Genomic DNA, 23575 nt, shown 5'->3' with positions numbered 1-23575 from the left:
TCTCTCCCTCCTTGGTGTTGTCTTTAGGCTGAGTGCTGGCCTACTTTCAGACCCAGCGAGATGAGCTCGGAGCAGAGACAACGCTGCAAGGGGAAAAACCTCTGCTCCATTTATAACTCCCTGCCTGGCACTAGAGTCATGTAGGCCTTGTGTGCATTGGTGTGTGAGTCTGTGTGAGTGTGTGTTTGGCTGCATGTGTGTGTGGTGACCCGTGTGTGTATCCTTCGATGCAGGTTTGTTACTGGCTGTGTGTGCATTATCGCGTTTGTGTGTTTGCCCCTGTTCGTCCGTGTGCACTTCCGCTGGCGCTGTGTTTTGGGACGACTCGTCTTAGAGTGAGAGGCAGACAGGAGAGAGCAGAATAGAGAAGAGTGGAGCAGCACACAATGGTTCCCCTGCCAGTATGGTGTGTGTGGATGGTAGGGAGAGAGACAGCGGCTGTGGTAGCGGCTGGCTGTGCTGCAGTGCAGGGGACTGCTGTTTCGGCCTCCAGGGCTACCCCCACTGCGCCACTGCCGCTACCACCCGGGCTCCTGCTGCAGAATAAAGCCATGGTGTCCGGGAACAGCACAGCAGGAAAACCAGCCCTGGGTAGGTAGGGTTGGGGGGTTAGCGTGGAGGGGGGGCTGGCTCAGGATGTTTGGGATCTAAGTGGAGCACTTATCTGGGTAGCAAGATAAGCTGGCTATGTAGCACCAGGGTTGCCTTCATAAATGAACAGATTATTATTTGATTACTGATGTTCTAATAGTCTCCAATATCAATGAATATTTGTTGTTGTTGACCATGTTTTCTCCTGTGTGTGTGTGTGTGTGTGTGTGTGTGTGTGTGTGTGTGTGTGTGTGTGTGTGTGTGTGTGTGTGTGTGTGTGTGTGTGTGTGTGTGTGTGTGTGTGTGCCTATTAAATATGATCCAGGATTGGATTGTTCCTGTCTGTGTAAAGCACCAGTCTAGATATAGTAGGTTAAGGGGCTGATGATGATGTTGATAGCCACACTACCTACCAAAATCTAACTTTAGAATACTTGTCTTTGATAGCACGGAATATATTGTCACTGGTAGCATTTGGTATGAAGAGAGGCTACTGTTTCTCTGGTAAGCACTGCCGAACATTCTCCAGCACATTTTTTGGGTTATTATAGTATAGTTTCTTAGCAACCATTCTGCCTGATCACGTATCCAGCATTTTACCAAGGTAAATTAACCTGTAACATGTGTCTTCAGTTGAGAAGATGGCTAGCGAATTTGATCACATCATTGTTTATTATTATTTTGTGGTTCATTTTTTACCTTTGTGAAGCTCAGTTAAACCCGACTAAATGTGTCTTTGTCCTCATACCCCACCTCACCTGTTCCGGATCAGCATCCCCAATATGTCCAATAAATGTTGCTGTGATTCTGACTGATTGTATGTCCTCTCCCCTCCTACAGAGAGGACTAGCGTGTCCAACCTGACCCAGCAGGGTCCCCCAGGGGTGGGGAGGGTGGAGTGGATCATCCCCCTGGTGGTGGTCTCTGCCCTCACCTTCGTCTGCCTCATCCTGCTGCTTGCTGTGCTCGTCTACTGGAGGTGGGTACCATAACACACTGAGACATCACACTCATGTAGCTGAATAAAAACCTTTCAGGAAGAATGTTTCCCCAAATCGTGTTGGTATAGTTTGAAGAAGGGTAGGGTTGGCACGATTACCGTATAATCAAGGTAACCGATGATAATGGAGGAAGGCCCTCATGAAGAAAATATAAATAAAATGGACTTAACATGGGAAGGCCGGGCATTCCTGGGTTGAGTCAGTTTCCGCGGTAACATGGACTCTTTACAAAGTGATGAAACTTTGTGTTGCAGCAAACAAGTATTTGGTTGCCTAGGCAACACCCCCCTCTGCAGCTGCAGCACATGCAGACAGGAGTGGAAGAGAGGAGAAAATGTCATTTTTAAAAACTATAAATAAATAACATTTGCTATTCAAGTGACTATAAAGGTGGCTGCAGTCATTTGGCTGACCAATAATTACAGTATGACCAGTCATCCAAAACTCAATGACCATTACAGCCCTAAAGAATGGTAAACATAGAGCAACATACACAAAAACAGCCAGGTATAGGCTACACACCAATGGCGGTCGGTGCCGTTTAAGATGAGGGAGGAAGATGTTTTTTTGATGAGCATGGGCTTATTTCTATTACAGCGTATTGGATGACTGTCATTCATATTCCATTCACCCAGCTCAATGTAATATCGTTCAGGCTACTACATGATACTCACATTTTCCCTATACCCATTATGAGGTTGCTACAATCTAGCATACAAATGAAAGTTTACAACGTAGGTGAACAGGTCAAGAGAAATTAGGTATAATCAAAGTGTGTCAGGACCCGGTTACGAACCCGGGTCTCCGGAGTGAGAAACAGTCACTTAACCAACTGAGCCACGAATAGTCGGAAGAACCCAGAAGATGAGGCATACACAGCAGTACTTGAGACGGTGTATTTAATGAAGTAAAAAGTGAAGTTCTTCAGGAAAACATGTAACTCCACAACCTCAAAGGGAATCCTACAAGAACAAAGGTAATCCTCCAAGACAAAAAAGGTAAATCCACAAGGTGGAAGGTAAAGCACAAAAAGCCTCAAAAGATACTCAAAAAACAAACAAACAAGAACAAAAAAACAGAATTCCACAAGAGTGTCCACCGGGATCAACAAGAGTTCTCAGAGTACTAGGGCTGGGTGCTAACATACAAACACAGAGCAAAGAACAGAGGAAAACAAAGGGTTTAAATACAATCAGGGGAAACGAGGCACAGGTGCAAATAATAATGGGGATCAAGAGAAAACAAAAGGTCAAAAGGCACAATGGGGGCATCTAGTGACCAAAAACCGGAACAACCCTGGCCAAATCCTGACAAAGTGACAGACAGTGAATGACACATTTAATAACGCCTTGCACACTCTTGCCTGCACATGTAGGTTGTAATCATTAGTCCAACAGTTGCAAACAAGAGTTCCTATTGGACAAATTCAGGTATGTTTATCCACATTTCATTCTGTTTGCTTCCGTTTAAGAATCAGCAGAGTGAATACACTCCTGATCACATGCAAACACAGAACTAGCGCAGCCACTTATAAACAGCATGATCACTTTGCTCGTTGTATATATTATTCCTTCTCGCATCTACACTCTCTAATCCTCTTACCTTTTCCCTTTGCTTGTGAACTTCAGTGCACAATACAACAGCTGTCTGTGACCAGGTGGAAAAAACTTTCCAAGACAAATTTTCATACCATAACCGCTACACACAGCCGACAGTGGTGTCACCATATTAACGGAAATTTTAGTCTCGCTACTAGAACTAACGCATTAGTAAACCTGCTACAGTGATGCAGTACAGTGTACAGCAAGCAGTTTAGTGTAACGGCGTTCTTCGTTTGTAGAAAGAGAGTCGGACCGAAATGCAGCGTAGTGGTTACTCATGACTTAAATAGAAAAAGTGACACATGAAATAACTATACAAAATACAAAACAACAAACGGAACGTGAAACCTATTACAGCCTATCTGGTGAAACTACACAGAGACAGGAACAATCACCCACGAAATACAAAGCGAAACCAGGCTACCTAAATACGGTTCCCAATCAGAGACAACGAGAATCACCTGACTCTGATTGAGAACCGCCTCAGGCAGCCAAGCCTATACAACACCCCTAATCAGCCGCGATCCCAAATACTACAAACCCCAATACGAAAATACAATAACATAAACCCATGTCACACCCTGGCCTGACCAAATATATAACGAAAACACAAAATACAATGACCAAGGCGTGACATTTAGCAGTTACACTGGCAGGCCCCTGTAGCAATACATTAATAAAACCAAAAGCTTATCATGACTTGGAAGAGTTTCAGTGTTGGATAGCCATAGCCAGCTAGCTAACATAGCATCCCTCTCTGTTTGAACCCGGGGGTTGAAGTAGGCTAAACTAGCTAGCTGCATTCGCTAGCTAAGTTAGTGAAAGTGAAAGTTTAAAAAAATAAATACAGTACCTGTCAAAAGTTTGGACACATCTACTCATTCCAGGGTTTTTCTTTATTTTGACTATTCTCTACATAGTAGAATACTATTGAAGATATCAAAACTATGAAATAACACATGGAATTATGTAGTAACCAAAGAAGTGTTAAACAAATCAAAATAAAAAAATGTATATTCAAAGTAGCCACCCTTTGCCTTGATGACAGCTTTGCACACTCTTGGCATTCTCTCAACCAGCTTCATGCGGTAGTCACCTAGAATGCATTTCAATTAGCAGTTGTGCCTTGTTAAAAGTTTATTTGTGGAATTTCTTTCCTACTTACTGTGTTTAAGTCAATCAGTTGTGTTGTGACAAGGTAGGGTTGGTATACAGAAGATAGCCCTATTTGGTAAAAGACTAAGTCCATATTATGGCAAGAACAGCTCAAATAAGAAAAGAGAAATGACAGTCCATCATTACTTTCAGACATGAAGGTCAGTCAATCCGGAACATTTCAAGAACTTTTAAAGTTTCTTCAAGTGCAGTCGCAAAAACCATCAAGCGATAACTGGCTCTCGTGAGGACTGCCACAGGAAAGAAAGACTCAGAGTTAACTCTGCTGCAGAGAACAAGTTTATTAGAGTTACCAGCCTCAGATATTGGCAATTAACTGCACCTCAGATTTGAGCCCAAATAAATGCTTCACAGAGTTCATGTAACAGACACATCTCAACATCAACTGTTCAGAGAAGACTGCGTGAATCAGGCCTCCATGGTCGAATTGCTGCAAAGAAACCACTACTAAAGGACACCCGTAAGAAGAAGAGACTTGCTTGGGCCAAGTAACAGGAGAAATGGACATTAGACCGGAGGAAATCTGTCATGATGAGTCCAAATTTGAAATGAATGGTTCCAACCGCCGTGCCTTTGTGAGATGCAGAGTACAGGAACGGATGATCTCCGCATTTGTGATTCCCACCGTAAAACATGGAGGAGGAGTTGTTATGTTGTGCTTTGCTGGTGACACTGTCAGTGATTTTTTTAGAATTCAAGGCACACTTAACCAGCATGGCTACCACAGCATTCTGCAGCGATACGCCATCCCATCTGGTTTGCACTTAGTGGGACTATCATTTATTTTTCAACAGGACAATGACCAAACACACCTCCAGGCTGTGTAAGGGCTATTTGACCAAGATGGAGAGTGATGAAGTGCTGCATCAGATGACTTGGCCTCCACAATCACCAGACCTCAACCCAATTGAGATGATTTGGAATGAGTTGGACCGCAGAGTGAAGGAAAAGCAGCCAACAAGTACTCAGCATATATGGGAACTCCTTCAAGACTGTTGGAAAAGCATTCCAGGTGACTACCTCATGAAGCTGGTTGAGAGAATGCCAATAGTGTTCAAATCTGTCATCGAGGCAAAGGGTAGCTACTTTGAAGAATCTCAAATATAACATATATTTGTTTAAAAAGTGTGGGTTACTACATGATTTCCTATGTGTTATTTCATAGTTTTGATGTCCTCACTATTATTCTACAATGTAGGAAATAGAACAAATAAAGAAAACCCCTTGAATGAGTAGATGTGTCCAAACTTTTGACAGGTACTGTATATATTATTTTTACTAACTTAGCTAGCGAATGCAGCTAGCTAGTTTAGCCTACTTAAACCCCTTGAATGACCATGCGATACTTTTCGGTGAGCTGTCAACAATAGGACTGGGATTGGATGTCTGTCGTTGGTTTCATGACTATCTAAAGGAAGTCAGCCTGTTAGAGTCGACGGCTCCCAGTCGGAGCCATTGGAGTTGGTTAAAGGGGTCCCACAAGGTTCTATACTTGGTCCATTACTGTTCACTCTCCACATAAACAGTATCGGTGATGAGATATGAAAGTGTGAAATTCATTTATATGCTGATGACACTGTATGTACTCTATCGCTTCAACGGCTGACCAAGCATTTTAATATATTACAAGGGTCTTTTATACAGCTGAAACTTGTTTAAAATGCAAAGAAAACACATTTTATGATTTTTAATAGGTTCAAAAAGTTGGTTGAAATACACTTGCACTCACGAGCTTAGATGGTTCTCGAATTAATCAGGTCTCTGCATATAAATACTTAGGGATATGGTTGGATGATAAACTGTCTTTTAAAATGCATATTGATGAACTTTGTAAACGGCTAAAAATCAAGCTAGGCTTCCTCCATAGAAACAGGACATGTTTGTCCTCTACAAATAGAAGAGAAATTGTGCAAGCTACTTTTATGTCTGTTATAGATTATGGGGATATTATTTACATGCATGCTACGGCATCAACACTTAAATCGCTGGATGCTACTTGTCATTGCGCACTTAGGTTTATTTAAGGTGCTAGCTACAGAACTCACCACTGTGTTTTATATCAATATGTGGGTTGGACTTCGCTGTCCATGAGACGAGAACTACATGCTCTCGTGTTTGTCTATAAAGCACTTCTGAATAACCTACCTTCTTATTTAAAAATCACTCATCAATATTAGAATTCCTACAACCAGGTCTCAAGCATGGATTTCACCTGGGGTCCATGCGATTTGCACAGAGTTGGGTATGGCTGACTTTTCCTGTTAAGCTCCTTGCTTATGGAATAGCCTGCAGACTAAACTTGAGACTCATGTCCCCCTTGCCCATTTTAAATATTTATTGGAGGATTTTTATTTTGTATTGCTTGTAACTGTTTTGGGTAATGCAAGTTATTGTGCTGTTGGTAGAATAACCTGTGTGTAAATGTAATCTGCTGCTGTATTTATTTGTGTGATCGTTTTGTTTGTTATGTTTAGTTTCTTAATCATTGTACCTAAACTGTATGTGTAAACATGTATACGCAGGGCCCAGCTTTCAAAGAGACCTCGGTCTCAGTCTGTGTTCCTTGCTGAAATAAAGGTATAATAATAGCATGTCTGTTCATGACTCATGAACTCTGATATGTTGGAGGATGTCCTCCGGAAGATGTCATAATTACTGTGTAAGTCTATGGAAGTGGTTGAGAACCATGAGCGTCCTAGGTTTTGTATTGAAGTGAATGTACCCAGAGGAGGAGAGAAGCAAGCTGTTCTCCGGCTACACCATTGTGATACCCTACAGAGTGCTGCTGAGTCTACTCTAGACCTTCATTGCAAAACAGTGTGTTTTAATCAATTATTTGGTGACGTGATTATATGTAGTATATCTTCATCTAAGAAGGATAACTTTTTAAATGTTTCACTATTTAAATTTTTATGAAATTGCCTGAGGAGGATGGTCCTCCCCTTCCTCCTCTGAGGAGCCTCTACTGCTACACACAGTGCTGGTCAACAGAAGTTGGGAGATTTCTACACTCCAGTGCTAATTCAATCACCCACCTGACTAACCTCTGTGGTCTCTCCATGTATCAGTGTGTAAGCTGGCTATGGTCCCTGCTATCCCCATCAGCCCCAGTGCCCTATAGTAGCCCCCTGCCCTCCTTGCCCCAGCCCCTTCATCGATTAAGGCCCAGGGGCATGACTGGCTATCTGCTTCACTTCCTAGCTCCACTCCTGCGTAAATCAGGACTCAGGCATGGGGGGGTTAGGGATGAGAACATACACACACACCAAGCACCCACTTGGAGACAATGACACAGAGATATATCACAGAGGGTTTTGCATCTGCCAAAGTAGTGGAGGGCATGCACATATTTATTCATTCAACAACTAGCTTGTTTACATACATAGATACTCACCCATTTGTAAATATTGTCACACAAACAGCATCACCAAGAACGCATTGAGGTTATGAGCACTAGTTTCCTGCCAATATCTCTTACTGTCTCTTAAGATGTACAGTGCCTTGCGAAAGTATTCGCCCCCCTTGAACTTTGCGACCTTTTGCCACATTTCAGGCTTCAAACATAAAGATATAAAACTGTATTGTTTTGTGAAGAATCAACAACAAGTGGGACACAATCATGAAGTGGAACGACATTTATTGGATATTTCAAACTTTTATAACAAATCAAAAACTGAAAAATTGGGCGTGCAAAATTATTCAGCCCCCTTAAGTTAATACTTTGTAGCGCCACCTTTTGCTGCGATTACAGCTGTAAGTCGCTTGGGGTATGTCTCTATCAGTTTTGCACATCGAGAGACTGACATTTTTCCCATTCCTCCTGCAAAACAGCTCGAGCTCAGTGAGGTTGGATGGAGAGCATTTGTGAACAGCAGTTTTCAGTTCTTTCCACAGATTCTCGATTGGATTCAGGTCTGGACTTTGACTTGGCCATTCTAACACCTGGATATGTTTATTTTTGAACCATTCCATTGTAGTTTTTGCTCTATGTTTTGGATCATTGTCTTGAAAAATCTCCGTCCCAGTCTCAGGTCTTTTGCAGACTCCATCAGGTTTTCTTCCAGAATGGTCCTCTATTTGGCTCCATCCATCTTCCCATCAATTTTAACCATCTTCCCTGTCCCTGCTGAAGAAAAGCAGGCCCAAACCATGTGCTGCCACCACCATGTTTGACAGTGGGGATGGTGTGTTCAGGGTGATGAGCTGTGTTGCTTTTACGCCAAACATAACGTTTTGCATTGTTGCCAAAAAGTTCAATTTTGGTTTCATCTGACCAGAGCACCTTCTTCCACATGTTTGGTGTGTCTCCCATGTGGCTTGTGGCAAACTTTAAACAACACTTTTTATGGAAGCTTTAAGAAATGGCTTTCTTCTTGCCACTCTTCCATAAAGGCCAGATTTGTGCAATATACGACTGATTGTTGTCCTATGGACAGAGTCTCCCACCTCAACTGTAGATCTCTGCAGTTCATCCAGAGTGATCATGGGCCTCTTGGCTGCATCTCTGATCAGTCTTCTCCTTGTATGAGCTGAAAGTTTAGAGGGACGGCCAGGTCTTGGTAGATTTGCAGTGGTCTGATACTCCTTCCATTTCAATATTATCGCTTGCACAGTGGTCCTTGGGATGTTTAAAGCTTGGGAAATCTTTTTGTATCCAAATCCGGCTTTAAACTTCTTCACAACAGTATCTCGGACCTGCCTGGTGTGTTCCTTGTTCTTCATGATGCTCTCTGCGCTTTTAACGGACCTCTGAGACTATCACAGTGCAGGTGCATTTATACGGAGACTTGATTACACACAGGTGGATTGTATTTATCATCATTAGTCATTTAGGTCAACATTGGATCATTCAGAGATCCTCACTGAACTTCTGGGGAGAGTTTGCTGCACTGAAAGTAAAGGGGCTGATTAATTTTGCACGCCCAATTTTTCAGTTTTTGATTTGTTAAAAAAGTTTGAAATATCCAATAAATGTCGTTCCACTTCATGATTGTGTCCCACTTGTTGTTGATTCTTCACAAAAAAATACAGCTTTATATCTTTATGTTTGAAGCCTGAAATGTGGCAAAAGGTCGCAAAGTTCAAGGGGCCGAATACTTTCGCAAGGCACTGTATATGTTTCCTATGATGCTGAAGAGAGCATTTTAGTTCTCAGGCCTTTATCATCAAAGCGCATCCATCGTAGCACTTCAAACAGGCATTTAATGCCAGCCTGGGTTCAAAGAGCTGTTTTCCTCTGAGTGAGGGCTGTGACCTCTCTGGTTCTCACCACCCCCGGCTCCTTAAAGGTCAGCAGCCACGACCAGATAATTAGCCCCTTACTGAGACCCAGCAGAGCAGGAGGAAGCTGCCCCTAGATACTGATCTCAGGTAATTTTGATGTCTCCACCCTAATTGTAAAGTTTGTAGGATTTCAGGAGGGTAAGCTGCTCATAGATCTGTGCCTCGAGGGCAACCTTTATCCACATTTTTTATAGCTCTCTGTCACAGAGGCTAATGGAAGTGCAGCACCCCCTGAGGTCTGTAGGGGGCCTCTGGGGAGAGAAAATGGCAGAGATCATGGCTGCAGTAACAGGCTAGGGAAGATTAGGCTGGCTGTTTGGATTAAACTACCATTTAGACTCAGTTTAGCCCGCCTAGCCTTAGTGTGTCCTGTGAAACAGACAACAGGGTGTGTGTGTGTGTCTCTGTCTGTCTGTCTGTGTTTGTGTGTCTGTGTTTGTATCTGTCTGTCTGCGTGTGCCAGAGATAAAGTTCCTGGTGTTACAGAGATGACACACACACACAGAGAGAGACAGACAAACAGGTGGTGGTTGAGCTCGAGGTCTCCTGGGCAGTAGCAGGTGTTGAAGGCGTGAGAGGGGAGTGTTGGGTAATTCTAATCCTATTGCGTAGCAGAGCTCGGGCTCAGGGCTCAACCCCCATGTTGCCCTGTAACCCCTCCCCCATCGGACCACATTGGCTGCCCGTAGACAGTAAGCCACCCGTGAGTAATTACTGGTCTGAGATCAGGTCAACCAACCTTGAGCCTGACACTAAACACAGGATAATTACTGGAGAATGATCCAGGAGCTGTTACTAGACAGAGTGAGTGACAGGTCACTGCTCCTCTGACTTGCTAATGCAGAGAGGACAGGGGAGTCCTCCCTCTTCTTGCTCTCCTACCTCTACTCCTCTCTTCTCCTCCCTCTCTCCGTCTGCTGGTCTGGTTCAGTATCAGCATGCAGTCGCTGCCTGCTAAGGCTGTTCTGTCTCTCTTCTCCTCCGCTCTTTTCTCATCTCTCTAGGATGACCAGTTTCTGCAATCTACTCTGCATAAAATACAGGTAGGAGTAGGACCACACACTCACATATACACATTTCCACTCACTCAGTAACTTTACTCTCTATTCGGTAGATAGCCTCTTGCTCAAGCTCAGATATCCGCCTCTCTCTTATGGAGATGATTTATCTCCTTTCCCTTTCTCACCTATATCCTATTTTTAAGGCTTGAAGTTCATGACAGGCTTATTAGTCTGGAGTGCTGTCATTGTTAAAGAAATAAGCAATACTGGTTTTTCTTTTACTTTGAGATTTTTAAATAGAGGAACAGGTTTTGACTGTTAACATTGTTTCCATATTGTAGCTTTAATCTCTCTTCGAGGAGAGCTCTTTGATGAAGCATACAGTGTAATATGTTTATTACGGTACACTTCCCTAAAGGTATGTGCTTAGTCTGGAGCTGGCTGTCTTTTCAGACACACCTCCATTGAGCTTTACATAGCCTGCGCTTGCAGCTGTGTCTATGTGTTCTTTGCCCTCTTGATCTTTGTTCGGCCACAGACTAGCCCTTGATCATGACTCTCCGTTTCATTACATTACACATAAGAGTTATTGGAAGAAGGCGTCTTCTTTACGGGGGACTTTTGTTAAGAGTCCCGATGCTTGGTCTGAACATTAACATGCATCGCTTGCGGTACGATTTTGGAAGCATAAGGACCATATCTTTGATATCAGCGAGAAATAATACAAATATATACAATTGATACACACCTTTACAGGGTTAGGGTTCCCACACGGCCATATGTCCATGTTACAGTGCCTGTTTACGGAAAACAGACGGAAGACACATTTGTGGTGTCCCATCTTCCATTTACACACAGGTGTTTGGAGATGCAGAAAGCTAATTAGCACAGGTAGTCCATACGTGTGCTAATTAGCTATCTGTGTCTCCGAACACCTGTGTGTAAACAGAAGACGGACACCACAAATGTGTTGTCACTGAAAAATACTGTTGGTTGCAACTGTGTTAAACCCTGTTAAAACTGTGTTAAAACCTGTTAAAACTGTGTACAGTAAGCATGTATTTTGCATTTGTGAAATGATTTTGATGTGATATGAAAGTAGAGGTATTTTTGTTTCTAGAACTGTACTGCATTTGAGAATCAATGTACTTTTAGATGGAGTATTTGGCTGTTTGGTCTTCGCCCTCTAAATATAACCTATAAGGTCCTTGGACTATAAGGAGTAATGTTAGGCTCTTTTCGTCCATTATTTGGCTAGCCACAGACATACAGTATGTCTCTGCTTCATAGCTCAAACTGAAAACAAATTGATTCTGATCCTCATAGTGTTTATGTGACTCTGACGGTGTGTGAGCTGTGAGAGTGTGTGGTGGTGACTGCTTGTTTATGCTAATGTTTGCCTTCTCTGGAGGAGTTCAAAGTACACCTTGATCCTGTCACGTGTCTCCAGTGCCATCTGTGTTTACTTTGGAGGAGATTGTCACCTGTGGCATTGCTGATGACAGTGCTGATACATTATTCTCAGGGCTAATGTGCCACTGACTGACTGACTGTCTCTCTCTCTCTCTCGCGCGCTCTCAGGAAGTGTTTTCAGACGGCTCATTTCTACGTGGAGGACAGTAGTTCTCCCAGAGTGGTGTCCAATGACAGCATCCCTGTCATCCCCATCCCAGGTAAGCACCAATCAGAGCATCGCTTCGGCCCCATAGTACCCCAGGAGGAGGTTAAAATCCTTGTCAGGAATGGGTCAGTTGATTGCAGCAAAATGGCACCTTTTCTCTGAAGTTTTCCAAATGTTCACGTTCTGTCTGTGGTCAATGTAATAATTCACAGTCAGGGTCAAGGGGAATAGTCTTGTCCCATATGTCTGCTCCTCCCTGTTTCCAATGGAACCCTATAGGCACCAATCATGTACAATCTGTACAGATACATCACACACATACAGTAGACACCATATGAGACTTCATATGACCGTTCTCCTCACATGAGACCACTATTTCGTGCTCCATCCACCTCTGTGTGCTCTGTTGAAGAGTAAACAAACAGTTCATTCAAAGATGTTGTTTTTCTAAAGGAGCTGTACTTGATTTATAGTGTGTGCATTGAGTTTCATGTACTGGACAGTAACCTGTCATTCCATTGTATTGATTAGACATTATTGATCCCCAAAGGGAAGTTATTTTTGCCACCAGCAGCAGACCCCGACATGCATTATAGATAAACAGGCATACATTTCATCACCGAAATCGACATTAAATTATTCCTAGAGATGATCTTGAAAGGTGTTTAAATTACTAAAGGGGAGGAGAGCTGAGATGTCTCTCACACTTAATATTGAAAATTTTACTTTAACCACTTTTCAGATGGGAAAATCCATGCACACATTGATTTTTCCACGAAGATCTCATGTGAGATCGAGGTCTGAGCCATTGCATTAGCAGCCTACATTGATGTTTGAACACCAGTGTTATCATCTGTGAATGCTGTTCAAGTGTTAAAACACTTGAGAGGGAGAGCCTGACTCTGTGAGACAGGACTCACTCAGCCATGGTTTCAATGGGCTGTTGCTTGGCGATGAAGGTGCCAGTGGCCTCAGGTGGTTGGTTTGTTGGGGTGCATATGTGTGATCAGTATTTACAAGATTTGTGTTCCAAGAGATACCCGTAGCTGGTGTTGTTTTGCTAGAACACACTATTCCGTCATAATCATGTGATGTGTGTGAACAGGTGGGTGTTTGCCCTCACTAGTGTTACTGTAGTGTTTAACACGATTTATGAGAGTTCCCTGTCAGCATTGGTTTTGTGCTCTGTGCTTACTGGTTCAGCCCAAATGCACCATGTTAAAGGAGGATGGAAGGTGGGGGGTGGGGGGGGTAGAGGAGGGCTGGATCTCTCTCTCACTCTTTCGAGCCAGTGGATCAAACATTAAAGGCATGGAGATTGGCCCTCAAAGACCCAATCTTCCATATCTAACATCTCCCCTCACATACAAGATTTTCCCCAGCATCCAAATCCATTTGGACTGACTGAGTGTCCTTCACAATGGACCTTGGCACAGAGAGCTGTGTCTGATGTGCCTATTTAAACCAATGGCGCAGCACTTCCCAGCACAGGGACAGGGAAGGCTTATACAGTGGGCCCCATTCGACATCTCTCCTCCTCCTTAAAAGGCCGTTAACTTTGAGAACTGACTTCAGTACTCTACATTCTCCCCAGCAGATTGTATCTCCTAACCAGATATCAAAAGGTTTGTGGCTTATGAGACTTTATACCATGGTATTGTTGAATACTTCTTTCTGATTTGCTTGAAGGGTATTCTGGAGCCCTTCAAGCCATAACGCACAGTACATTTGCGTCGTAAAATTCAATGGCTATCGTTCATTCTTACATTTTCTATGTTTGAGCTGCTTTTGAAAGCAAAAGTCGAATTGAAAACATTATTGGCATTGTTGAATTAGATGTTCATAATAACAAGCTAGGATGAATAGTTTGGTTAGCTAAACTAGCAAGTCTGTTTGGTTGCCATGGCGACTACTGTATCTAGTAAACTTGCTAGCTACTTCAGTGGAAGTTGAACACATTTCTAGCTGTGTTAAATTATAGCCATGGTGTGAAGGGATAATCAACTCGGGGCTCTATGCGTTCCAAGGACAATAATGCAACTCCTGACCTCCGCGTCATTCATTATTTTCCATAGAACGCATAGCCCCTCATTGATTATCATTTACATATTGACTATGATGTAAGACAATGTTTCTAGAATAGCCTAATGTTGATTGGAGTGCTGTTTGAAGGTTGTTATCTATCTTGACCATAGGTTTGGAGGACTGAAATAGGCAAACTTTTTCTTAAAGGTCCAATGCAGCCAGTTTTATCTGAATATCAAATAATTTCTGGTTAACAATTAAGTACCTTACTGTGATTGTTTTCAATGAAACTGGTCAAAAAGAAACGAGCAAGAATTGTACTATGACTGTCTGGGTGTGGTCCGAATGGGAAGTGGAAAACTGAAAATGAGCTGTTATTGGCAGAGAGGTTTGGAACTCTCTTTCTTATGGGTCTATTAACTCATTTACTGCATGGTGATGTCACCAAGGCCCAAAACTCCATCACACCAAAACAGGCTTACATTTTAGGCGCTCTTACACTAAATGGAGAGGCTGTGGTTCCGGATTTTCAGGACACCCGAATTACCATGGCAAACAATACGAAGATGTATTTTTACGTAGCTGCTGCTCAGTGCTCTGCTGTGGCTGACATCAACGATGAACGTCTTTGTAAAGAGCCGACACACTTCATGTTGTAGACAAAGGACACGGTCCACGTGTTCCAACTATTGCTTTCCAAGCCTCAGTAGGCTGTTAAGGATAAACACGATTTAATGTCCTTTTTTAAGGAGGGAAGTTAGGCTACATGCAGCTATTTACATGTTGTACACTAAAGACATGATTAACATGTTTGTATAAACTCTCAAATAGTTTTTTGCCCCAATGCAAAACTCAAGTGGGGAGTTACATGCAGCTATCTAGACAGCATATCAAACATAAACATGATACAGACGCAGTCTAATTAGCCATTTCATGTTATTTTTTCATCATTGTTGCAAACATTGGCTGAGCAGAAGGCAGTCAGTCAAAGTAGTAGTAGTATTTTTCAGCAACTATGTGTAATGGCTACGATATTGCAGCAACTATAACGATTAGCCTACATCAAAACGCTGATTGTTTTTGCTCCAATGCAATGTGTAGGGACTGCATCCTGTTTGTGCAACTGCAATATCCGTTACAACAGACAGAGAAGGTTGTAGCCTTCATAATGGCCTTGAATGTTAGTTCAAATCGCCACATGGTTTTTATTTCAGCTGTCCAGAAATATGAGGCAGAGACATAGGCTACATCATCATGGTTCAGAAGAGGGTGAGTAAAGAGAGAAATGTGAATGGAGTGTGAGCAGCAGCTACGCCCCAATTTTTTTTTGTGCATAAAATAACACATTATAGCGCAGAACCTGATCCAGATAAGTGGCTTTGAGAAAGAGGTTTTCTTAGGGGTGTGGGCGAAATCTCAGTGTGGAAATGTACAAAAGATACATTTAAAATCACGTGAATCATGTTTTTGACTGCACTGGGTCTTTAAAATGTATTAATTTGTGCAATAGTGGAGCTAAAGATTACTAGTTGATTCCGCTCAGATAGAGCTGTGAAAACAGTGGACTGAATCATACTGTGTTGCCATGACTCAGTGTGTCATCTAAGGCAGAGAGTTCTTAGGCCCAGTGGGGCTGTAGAGACCTATAGGAGAACGAGCAGCAGTGAGGGGAGAGCCATATGTGACCATAATGACAAGCCTGCTTCTCACAGAGCTAATTGTCTCAACTGACACCCTCCCCCCTCTCTCTCTGGGGATTTGAAACCTTTTGAAAAAGACCACAAGACAAACACCCCACACACCTAACTACCAGAGACATACCACACACCACAGTATATAACTCCAGTGTATTTCCAACAATAATTTTCAAAGCCAATTATGTCTAATACATTTTTCATGAAGCTGTTTGACAATTTGAACCTCCTCCTTGTATCTCCATATGCTGTGTTTACCATAAGCATATGATTAGTGGCATTAGTATGCATAAATATTCCTCTCTGCCTTGTATGCGTTAATATTTAATGAGAAGAAGGGGTAAATAGAAGGATTTGGGTGCTTTCAACAGGCACTGTAGTTAACAGCATGTCCTATGAAGTACCATTATCATTTGGGCAAAGATGTAAAAGTACAAGCTGCCTTTTCCCATAAGTTGGCTCTATGAAACATTCATTGTGTGTGGATGTGTGTGTGTGTGCGCGTGTGCATGCGAGTAAGTGTACGTTTGTAAGTGTGTGTGACGTGCGTACAGTAGGCATTCGTACATGTGTTTGAGTGTGTGATTTCCCCTGTGGATGAAGCGTTTGTTCAGCCCAGCTCTCCGTATGTCTCACTAAATGAGTGTTTAGAGTGGTTCCCACAGGCACAGTTAGGACAGAACATCCACCAAGACGAGATCTGTCCCTCTCATCACTCTCCACCATCACACTCTTCTCCCTTTTGCTATCTTTACCCCCTTCTGTGGATAAAACTAGGACCAGATTGAAACTGTGAATCATTAATGACTCTGCTTGAGATGAAAGCTGTGAACTTACTTCACCGATATGAAACATAAGCTGATGGACATTAATAACACATGTTTTCTTGTCTTGGTGAAATATTGAACATGGGATTGTGATAGAGTGGAAGAGCGATCTCTCACCTCTCTCCTCCTGTAGCTTCCTGCTACTTTCCTGCATGTGTTACATTACTCTGTCTTTTTATTAAGACAGATATTCAACAGGTATTACAGGTTTTTAGAGATCCTAGAGATAGTGTAGAGTTATAGTTTAGAGATGTTTTGTACAGTACTGTACATTGTACTGTACATTAAACATGTTGATATCTTCATATGTGACATATACGTCAGTTCCTCTGCTACATGTCTTCCCTAGACACAAGTGTGTGACGAACTCAAACTGTTTGTCTGTGTTTTTTTGACTAAGTGTCCAATTCTATGGTCTCCCTTCCAGATGACATGGAGGCCATCCCTGTCAAGCAGTTCATCAAACACATCTCAGAGCTCTATTCCAACAACCAGCATGGCTTCTCAGAGGACTTTGAGGTAAATAACTGCTCCCTTTGTTGCTGTAATATAGTAGTCTTAACACTTAACCCCACAATAGACTGGCTAGCATAGCATCCCAGCCCGGTGGGTTAGAGTCTGAGTTAGCCAGGTGACCTTGCTCTAACCACTGGTTGACTTTGCATGTTCCTGTGTCGTGTTTGGTTTGCCATGTGAGTGAGGGCAGCATGTGTGTCCGTGTGTGCGTGCATGCTTGTGTGTGTGTGGGGCATTTAAGGTTTCCATAGTGCTGCTAATGGTCTTGGAGCAGATGATGTACGAGAGGTCTGTTAGCTGATTTAGACATGTGTCTCCTGACTGGGCCGGCTGACTGAGAGCGAGAGAGCAGATCAGGCTGGAAACTTGTGTCATATATCCACTACACTGCCTTACTAAACCAATATTTACCTTGTGTTGTATGTGGATCACACAGATGATGTAAGATCAGTAATGCTTTGTGCCTGGGTGATAGCCCTTAGGACAGCCATGGTTTTCAAGTTTCATTCCGAGTAAAATATATCTGAGGGCTCAGTCAGTGATCCTACAACTTATTTTGAGGGGGATTTTGATCACATGCTAACAGATATATGTGCTGTAAATACCTCTCCTATTTCTATCGCTGTAGTTTGAGAAACCCACTCTGCTGCCCTCGTTCTCCCTCCCTTCACCTTCTCCCACCCTTACTTTCTCAGCCGTTAGCAAACCTCTCAGTATTTCTTATTGACCCTCTCCCCAGAAGAAGGATGGGGGAGCTGTCCTACACTGGGCCCTGCTAATGAGTTTCCCCATGGGGCTAGCAACACTGCCACTCCTCCACCACCACCCGCTTGTTGTCCAGGCCAGTGTGAGTGACACTTAGAAGTGGTTTAAGGTTTAAGGGGGGCCCCTCTCCTGAGTGAATGGAGTACTCCTTGCACTCCACATCTCTTTATTCTGCCCCAGAAAGGAGGCAGGAGAAAGGGGGAAGGCAGCGGAGCGAAACCCCTTTGGGCGGAGCGTCCTCGGGCCCTGACAAGTGGCTTTGTCCCGACGGGCCCCAGGGAGACATGGGTAGGGTGCGTAAAGACAGGGGGAGAGGCTGAGGAATGGGTTTGGCTGGGCTTGGATCCCTGGGCACTGTGCATAAAGACAAGGGGAGAGGCTGGGGAATGGGTTTGGCTGGGCTTGGATCCCTGGGTAGGGTGCGTAAAGACAGGGGGAGAGGCTGGGGAATGGGTTTGGCTGGGCTTGGATCCCTGGACACTGTGCATAAAGACAGCGGGAGAGACTGGGGAATGGGTTTGGCTGGGCTTGGATCCCTGGGCACTGTGCATAAAGACAGGGGGAGAGGCTGGGGAATGGGTTTGGCTGGGCTTGGATCCCTGGGCACTGTGCATAAAGACAGGGGGAGAGGCTGGGGAATGGGTTTGGCTGGGCTTGGATCCCTGGGTAGGGTGCGTAAAGACAGGGGGAGAGGCTGGGGAATGGGTTTGGCTGGGCTTGGATCCCTGGACACTGTGCAATGGGAATCATTGGGGCTAGAATGCATGCTGCATACAGATAGAGTTACAGGGAGGATCTGTTAGTTACATGACATGACTTTGATCTTGGTGGCTAATATGTCCATTTGTGTCATGTCTCATAGATGTACTGTTTACTAATAACTCTCTGTACCCTGATGCCTTACACACCATATAGACAGACAGGGTTCTGGGGTGATTTATAAATACCTTCTTGTCATTCTAATGTCCACATATGTCCACCATGGTTGAATTCTCCCTGGTGTTGGCTAGAGATCTGCTCATTTTTAGGATCTCATTCTGTAATGTCACTACTCTCCTTGGCATACACACTGTAATCGGAGCCAGTGGGCGGCTGTGTCCGTATTCCGTGTGTGTGTGTGTGTGTGTGTGTGTGTGTGTGTGTGTGTGTGTGTGTGTGTGTGTGTGTGTGTGTGTGTGTGTGTGTGTGTGTGTGTGCGTGCGTGCGTGCGTGCGTGCGTGCGTGCGTGTGTGCGTGTGTGTGTGTGCGTGTGTGCGTGTGTAAGCATGTGTGTGCAGGCGTGTGTGTGTCTGGCGTATGTGTGTCTGGCGTATGTGTGGTGTATGTATAAGCCATCTGGTGGTCACATCAGCCAGTGACTTTACAGTAAGTATGTACCCAGTTTCACTGTCCCCAAGCCCCCACAACTTGATCCCAGCACCATGTTCTTACCCATGTACACCCCACCTCCACAGTCACCCTTCCCTTATATCTATCTATCTATCTATCTATCTATCTATCTATCTATCTATCTATCTATCTATCTATCTATCTATCTATCTATCTATCTATCTATCTATCTATCTATCTATCTATCTATCTATCTATCTATCTATCTATCTATCTATCTATCTATCTATCTATCTATCTCCAACTTGTATGAGGGGTCCGAATTCTTCTGCTGTGCCCAGAATAAATGAGTATTCCTGTTTGTACCATGGAGAGAGACACCTATTAAATATATAACAAGGTTGTTGATCTGTAAATCCTTAGAGGAAATGAACGAGGGGCTGATTTGACCAGACTGAAGACCATGGTCGGTCATAATTCGTGTTGCTAGAAGGGCAGATAACTGTTGTTGGTTTGTCATAAAACAATGACTATGTACTGGTTGCTATAAGACTATAGAGTAGAATGGGCATGTATTCTCTGGTTTCATGATTGTATCGAGACACACAAAGAACGCAAGCATATTTGGCATGTTTTCTGCCGTGGCTTTAAAGGACGGTTGATAAAAGTGATACATGAAGCTTCTCAATGGATGGCATACTTTATGGTTCCACTGGGAGAGGAATGATGTTGTGAGAGCAGCGGAGGTTTGGGAAGATTGCGTGATGGTTAGCTTAGTGTGTGACAGCACTTAAGGGGAGAGAGCCAGAGTTGGGCTCAAATCGAATTGAAGGCCGTCTATTCAGAAAGTAAACTGAAACGACAATTCAATAATAGAAAAAGGGTATTTATTTTCTAACACTTGTCAATAAACTGAAAAGTAGAAGCTATTTATCACTTCCTGAATTGACTGCCCTTTGATTTGAATTGAGCCCAACCCTGGAGAGAGCGTGTCAACTTCTGCTCAGAGAGAGAGCGAGGAAGAGAGAGAGAGAGAGGAAGAGAGGGAGGGAGACAGCTGCCCTGTGTCTGTCACTTTGTCGACCGCATCTGACAGCGAAAAATTGCTTAGATGTTACCAGAAATGCCTCTATAACTGTCAAAATCTCTCTTTTCACTTCGTTCCCAAATGTTACCCTTGGTGTGTCTCTCTCTCCCCCACAGGAGGTGCAACGATGCACGGTGGACATGAAGATCACGTCGGAGCACTCCAACCATCCAGACAACAAGCACAAGAACAGATACATCAACATTGTGGCCTGTGAGTAGTGCACACCACACATTACAATACAGGAGCATGACAGGCTGTTACACCACTGCACTGATGCTTCATGTCATACAGATCCTGCTTGTAAGAGTACAGCTCTCATCATCTAGGCTACTGGTGTCTTCAGAGCTAACAGAATATGTAGTGTGGGGAATGTGAGACACACACGTGCACGCACGCACGCACACACACACACACACACACACACACACAGAGCTAACTGTCCCTGTCTCTTCTCCAGACGACCACACTCGGGTGAAGCTACGGCCTTTAGCTGGGAAGGACTCCAAACACAGTGACTATATCAATGCCAATTACGTAGATGTGAGTGTTGATTGGAGTATTTATTTTGGTCCGTCTGGTCGTGTGAGTGTGTATTTGTAAGAATTTGTTTTTTGTACTGTGTATTGTAGGCGTCTGTGTACAATATGTGTTACGTATTGTACAAGCATAACAATGTCTTTGAATATTGTGTATGTTTTGTTCATGGTCTCTCACCTTGTTTCCCTGTGTATGGTAGGGCTATAACAAGCCCAAGGCATACATCGCGGCCCAGGGCCCCCTCAAGTCCACCTTCGAGGACTTCTGGAGGATGGTGTGGGAACAGAACACTGGCATCATCGTCATGATCACCAACCTCGTGGAGAAAGGAAGGGTATATACACTACAATTCAATAGATCCTTTTAGTACTCATATAATAACCTTTTGTTTTTTGTGATTCATTGAAACAAGAGTCCCTAACCATGTGTGGTGTGTCTCTGCAGAGAAAATGTGATCAGTACTGGCCCACAGAGAACACAGAGGAATATGGGAACATCGTGGTCACGCTAAAGAGCACCAAAGTGCACGCCTGCTACACGCTACGACGCTTCACCGTGCGCAACACAAAAGTAAAAAAGGTCAGTGACAGTGTTATAGGTCTACAGTGTTATAGGTCTGCAGTGTTATAGGTCTGCAGTGTTATAGGTCAACAGTGTTATGATCGGCTATGAAAAGTCAACTGACATTTACTCCTGAGGTGCTGACTTGTTGCACCCTCGACAACTACTGTGATTATTATTATTTGACCATGTTGGTCATCTATGAACATTTGAACATCTTGGCCATGTTCTGTTATAATCACCACCCGGCACAGCCAGAAGAGGACTGGCCACCCCTCATAGCCTGGTTCCTTTCTTCCTAGGTTTTGGACTTTCTAGGGAGTTTTTCCTAGCCACCGTGCTTCTACACCTGCATTGCTTGCTGTTTGGGGTTTTAGGCTGGGTTTCTGTACAGCACTTTGAGATATCAGCTGATGTAAGAAGGGCTATATAAATACATTTGATTTGATTTGAATTTGATGTATAGGTCTGCAGTGTTATAGGTCTACAGTGTTATAGGTCTGCAGTATTATAGGTCAACAGTGTTATTGGTCTCAGTGTTATTGGTCTACAGTGTTAATGGTCTCCATACCTGTCTTCTCAGGTGATCCTGTTCTACTGGTCTCAGTGTTATTGAAAAGTGACTAGCATGATATCTCATCTACTTCTTATCATGTAGAAAGATACTAATCAATGTGTTTTCTCTCTATCTCCCTCCTCCCTATTCCTCCCTCCCTCTCTCCAAGGGTCAGAAAGGGAACCCTAAGGGGTGTCAGAGTGAAAGAACGGTGGTGCAATACCACTATACCCAGTGGCCTGACATGGGCGTCCCTGAGTACACCCTCCCCGTGCTCACCTTCGTCAGGAGGTCTGCTGCCACCCAGAGCCCAGAGATGGGCCCTATGCTGGTCCACTGCAGGTATTGTCTCTGTCACTGTGCTGCTCAGGGGTTCTTATGGGAGAAGACTTACTAAAATAGAAGGGGTGCACATTTTGCAAACTGTGTATTCAAAAAGGTATCAAGCATGAGAGGAAGAACAAAAGGCAAAAATAAAGATTATGAGAACTAATGAGCCCCCAGAAATAGTCAATATTAGACGGTTTCATGATTGACTATAGTTTAGTTTATTATTTATTTTCACCAGTGAAGCATCTGTTGTGGTGCTTGACACATAAGTGTTTCGGCCAATAAATGGGTAGGATTTTTGTTATTATTATATATTTTTTTGCGTTGTTTGTAACACATTTTTTTAACTTATTATGTACATAATGTTGCTGCGACCGTGTCTTATGACCGAAAATAACTTCTGGACATCAGAACAGTGATTACTCACCACGAACTGGTTGAAGCTTTTTCCTTTAACGAGTCTGATGTGAAGGATATTCTGGTTTCCCAGGAACAGGCCAAAATCCTTGTCATTTGTGTGAAGAGAAGATGGATAAAAAGGGGGCGGAGTACGGGCTGCCTTCTGAGAATTTGTAGGTGATCGAGTAAACTCCCACTGCCATCTGTTCTATTGGCAAATATTGAAAAATAAAAATGATGACCTACGAGCAAGATTAAACGACTAACAGGACATAAAAAACATATGTTTCACTGAGTTGCGGCTGAACGACAACATTCACAAAATACAGCTGGCCGGTTTTACACTGTATCGTCAGGATAGAACAGCAGCTTTGGTAAGACAAGGGGTGGCGTTCTGTGTATATTTGTAAACAGCAGCTGGTGAACGATATCTAAGGAAGTCTCAAGGTTTTGCTCGCCTGAGGTAGAGCATCTCATGATAAGTTGTAGACCACACTATCTACCTAGAGAGTTTTCATCTGTATTTTTCGTAGCTGTCTACATACCACCGCAGACCGATGCTGGCACTAAGACACACTCAATGAGCTGTATTCCGCCATAAGCAAACAGGAAAATGCTCATCCAGAGGCGGCGCTCCTAGTGGCCGTGGACTTTAATGCAGGGAACATAAAT

General features: G+C 43.5%; 1 protein-coding gene across 2 annotated transcripts in view; it reads left to right on the top strand.

Annotated features, from left to right (window-relative positions):
* The window catches only part of LOC118388441 (receptor-type tyrosine-protein phosphatase gamma-like), a 352509-nt gene that overhangs the window by 311353 nt on the left and 17581 nt on the right, over positions 1 to 23575 (top strand). Inside the window, exons 13-21 of one of the 2 annotated variants that reach the window (XM_035777525.2) lie at positions 1432 to 1570; positions 10657 to 10695; positions 12235 to 12326; positions 17248 to 17339; positions 20634 to 20730; positions 20978 to 21060; positions 21257 to 21391; positions 21502 to 21636; positions 22344 to 22516. In XM_035777525.2, coding sequence (XP_035633418.2) covers positions 1432 to 1570; positions 10657 to 10695; positions 12235 to 12326; positions 17248 to 17339; positions 20634 to 20730; positions 20978 to 21060; positions 21257 to 21391; positions 21502 to 21636; positions 22344 to 22516 — 985 coding nt within the window. The remainder of the gene's footprint in view (positions 1 to 1431; positions 1571 to 10656; positions 10696 to 12234; positions 12327 to 17247; positions 17340 to 20633; positions 20731 to 20977; positions 21061 to 21256; positions 21392 to 21501; positions 21637 to 22343; positions 22517 to 23575) is intronic. The other variant, XM_035777526.2, reaches the window with a different exon arrangement.

The sequence above is a fragment of the Oncorhynchus keta genome, chromosome 10 (genome assembly GCF_023373465.1).
Source record: "Oncorhynchus keta strain PuntledgeMale-10-30-2019 chromosome 10, Oket_V2, whole genome shotgun sequence".
Classification (NCBI taxonomy): Eukaryota; Metazoa; Chordata; class Actinopteri; order Salmoniformes; family Salmonidae; genus Oncorhynchus; species Oncorhynchus keta.
This window is presented reverse-complemented; position numbering and strand designations above follow the sequence as displayed.